Source organism: Sinocyclocheilus grahami, unplaced genomic scaffold (assembly GCF_001515645.1).
Source record: "Sinocyclocheilus grahami isolate Dianchi unplaced genomic scaffold, SAMN03320097.WGS_v1.1 scaffold191.1, whole genome shotgun sequence".
NCBI classification, from domain to species: Eukaryota; Metazoa; Chordata; class Actinopteri; order Cypriniformes; family Cyprinidae; genus Sinocyclocheilus; species Sinocyclocheilus grahami.
Window position 1 is genome coordinate 258,796 of NW_015505370.1, and position 4,086 is coordinate 262,881.

At 33.2% G+C, this 4,086-nt stretch overlaps 1 protein-coding gene across 1 annotated transcript; it reads right to left on the reverse strand.

The window, feature by feature from the left end:
* Window positions 1–2,865: 2,865 nt before the first annotated feature.
* Window positions 2,866–3,923, reverse strand: LOC107594776 (synaptosomal-associated protein 23-like). The gene is made up of 3 exons (XM_016284951.1): window positions 3,793–3,923; window positions 3,433–3,577; window positions 2,866–3,150 (listed from the first exon to the last, which is right to left on the reverse strand). The coding sequence occupies exons 1-3, from the start codon at window positions 3,855–3,857 to the stop codon at window positions 3,091–3,093; spliced, it is 270 nt and encodes an 89-aa protein (XP_016140437.1). The 5' UTR covers window positions 3,858–3,923; the 3' UTR covers window positions 2,866–3,090.
* Window positions 3,924–4,086: the final 163 nt, after the last annotated feature.

Sequence of the window (4,086 nt, forward strand, 5' to 3'; positions counted from 1 at the left end):
AGGAATAAGCCTCAAGCTGAAGGGAAAGTAAATTTACGTCCGTACAGTAGAATGCAAAAGAAGAAATTTCAACACACTTCAGCAACAAAAAAAAGACACACAAATGTTTGTCTAGGGTAATTTTTGCTTATTAGTATGTTTGAACTGGATCATCGAAGATCAGAAGCAAAGACATTGGTTAATAGAATGGGATTAAATACATAAAGGATATTTGTGTTGTTTAACATTTAATTATTGCAGGTTTGCGTCATATTCTGAGTTGCATTATTTTTATTCATTTTGAGGAATACTGAATCTGTGTTTTTTTTGTGAGTGAGATGAATTAATGCATATTCATATTTATTTTAGAACTACAGTAACATCTTCTGATTTCTCTCAACATGGGGACAGGAGAGCTGTCAATCAATAAATTGGGAAAAAAGTAACTTGCGTTACTTATTTGAAAAAGTAACTCAGATATTCTCTTGTAAAAGTCAAAAACTGAATGTTCTTCAAGATTTCTGCTTTTTATTACCAATGAAATTACATGACTTTTGAGGTTACAATGATTTCTTTAAAATGTGGGGGGGGTTTTTTACTCACAAATAGCAAACATATTTTAGTGCTTGATGTAACAAGACATAATTTATATTAATTATAATAAAAAAATCTTCGTTAAAAATGACAGTTGATGACTGCATGACTTAAAATAAAGTCAGTTTACATCTTGATTTTTTTTCTCCAGATTTATCACATTATAGCCCTGACATCATTAAATTGTTTACAACAGTCAATCACTGTTTGTGGAGGCCAAAAGAAAGAGTGAGTATAGTGTGGTACATAAAGTTGCAATTTTTCATATTTATTTTAGAACTACAGTAACATCTTCTGATTTCTCTCAACATGGGGACAGGAGAGCTGTCAATCAATAAATTGGGAAAAAAGTAACTTGCGTTACTTATTTGAAAAAGTAACTCAGATATTCTCTTGTAAAAGTCAAAAACTGAATGTTCTTCAAGATTTCTGCTTTTTATTACCAATGAAATTACATGACTTTTGAGGTTACAATGATTTCTTTAAAATGTGTGGGGGTTTTTTTACTCACAAATAGCAAACATATTTTAGTGCTTGATGTAACAAGACATAATTTATATTAATTATAATTTAAAAAATCTTCGTTAAAAATGACAGTTGATGACTGCATGACTTAAAATAAAGTCAGCTTGCATCTTGATTTTTTTTCTCCAGATTTATCACATTATAGCCCTGACATCATTAAATTGTTTACAACAGTCAATCACTGTTTGTGGAGGCCAAAAGAAAGAGTGAGTATAGTGTGGTACATAAAGTTGCAAATTATTTTTTTTTTGCATATCCTCAAGGCTAGAGGAGGGGCTCTGATATTAAACTCACTACTGTCAGTTGCAGGTTGGTTAATCCTAGTTTGGCTTCATTTATAACTGTTTTTGACAGCAAAAATAGATTAAGTGAATGGCAATATTGTGTTTAAAATGTAAGCTCTTCTATATTAACATCATGTTTTTTAGACTGTTGCGTAAAAACAGTTGTGATGTTGGTCTGAATATCACTACATGTAATTATACAGTCTAGAGTAACTTACGAAAAGTCTGCCCATCATAGGTATCTCTGAATATGAAGATCAGTTGCAGGTTGGTTAATCCTAGTTTGGCTTCATTTATAACTGTTTTTGACAGCAAAAATAGATTAAGTGAATGGCAATATTGTGTTTAAAATGTAAGCTCTTCTATATTAACATCATGTTTTTTTAGACTGTTGCGTAAAAACAGTTGTGATGTTGGTCTGAATATCACTACATGCAATTATACAGTCTAGAGTAACTTACGAAAAGTCTGCCCATCATAGGTATCTCTGAATATGAAGGAAAAGAGTCTAAAATGTTGGACTGCTTGATATAGGACTACTTTCAAGATGCAAGCAAACTCTGCTGCTCTTCGCCACAGAAAATAATGTGGTAGGGCAAAGAAGACCACTACAGAACATATCTAACTAGAAAAAACTCTCATGTGATGAGAAAAACACAGGCGAGGAGAACAGGTGTTATAACTCATGGATGAGTCAGTATGTAACATCAGGTATAAACTTTAGGGGAAATATTCTAAATACATTTTAGGAATACCGCTATACAATAATAAACAGTGGTTATTACATACACTAGAAGAAAGTACACAAGCAAGTTTGCAAGCAAAGCTGGCATGTGAGTTTATAGGACCCTTGGCAAGATTGTAAAAATGGTCTCTACTACTGTAAAATGTTAATATTCATATAGTAAACGCATTGGCAAATCAACTTGCGGTGGCAAAGAAACAGCTTTCCTTTACTGCAGTGTCTCCCTTTGAGAACACAAATGATGATGGATAGTAGGTAGAAGGACGTGGATAATTAATCTAATTGGTTTTGTTCTGCTTTTATAGCCTATACTGTATGATCAGTTCTGAGAAAATTCTCTTACATAAGCAGAGAATATGCTACATGCTACATGAATATGCCATTTTAGGAAGCACTTTCTGTGGTTAGATTTCAAAACAGTCTAACAGCAACCTCTGCTGGTCATTGTTCACATAAATTAAAAGAGATTTTCATTCATTGACATTTTTGGGGCATTGCCCTATTTATAGTTTAAATTCTGATCTGACCTGTCAAATGGAGACTTTTAGTCTGAAAGATATTTACACATACATTTCAATCAAGCTTTCCAAAAGCTCAATAATTATAATGCCTCGTTATGCAGTTTATTCAAGGTCACAGCTCTGTCCAGATATTTACAAACATCAAGATAATAATAACAATAAAAAGGCACCAATGGCACAGAAAGAGTTAAAGTCATGATGAAATGGAAGTAGCGGCAGATCTTTTCTTCCATATGATGATGTACATCTGAATGAAATGGATCATAGAAAAAGCAAAAATAAAAATACATGTAGAATGGGAACTGCGGATCAGTTTCAGTTTATTTGTCATATGTACAAGTGTCAATGACAATTGCATTGGGGGGTCTGCATTCACAAATTAATTGTTCACTCTAAGATGTATAGAAAATATATAGTTTTGGTGGTTCTTTCTTTATTTGTCTTAATGGTGTTTCCTGGCTTGTTTTTCCGCAGCAGCAACTTCACTTTTAGTTGTTGCAGTCTGGCAAATAAAAAAATAAAATGAATGAATTAATAAATAATTATATTAATAATAAATTGAGGAGTCACATTTGTCACAGTTGAGGAGTCTATCTATCTATCTATCTATCAATATTTAAATGTATATTTGTTGACTTAATTAATGCAAACTTTCAAAATGTCAGTGTGGAAAAGAAAAGTTGTCACACTAAGTGTGTACTGCCAGATATTGTAGATCTAAATGTCTTGAGTCACAAATACACTTTACCTCAATAAATTACATCTAGTCATTTAATGAGAGTACCTTATCATTGACATCATCAATTATTTTGTTATGGTCGTCAATCCTGTCGCCAAAGTCCAGTGCCATGTTTTTTAAAATCTTAATGTGGTTGCCCATCTGATTCATATTCTTTTCCATCTCATCTTCTCGATCATCATTTGTTATTCTTACAGAAACAAAACAATCATCATCTGAATTTCCAGCTAAGACCTTTAAGGCCACATCTATTAAATAAGCATAATAGTTATGTAAACTAACAGCTTATGCCATATGGCAATGTATAACACAAATCTCCAGCTAGCTTTATCATATCAACAGACAGTCACATTTGATCTCTATGAGAGCTGGATTCTGTCACTCTCAGTGCTATTTTTCCCTCACCTTTTGATGTAGGGGCCAGTGGGGGCCTGCCCATCGTGGACAACAGTCGGTTGGCTGGATACCATGTTCCGCTTGCTTTCTTTTGGTTTTCTGACCTGCTTTTTTCTCCAGTCACTCTCGGTGGACTTCAGTCTGACAGAGAATCCATTCAAATCCAAAGAAATACATCAAATACAAGCACTGAGGTGAAAACCTTGAACTAAAAGTGCCAATTTAGTTTATTTTCGCTTCTGAAAAGTATGGCCAGGTTTGTTTACCCTTACGAAAAAGAAGTTTATTCAAGTGTGCTATTAG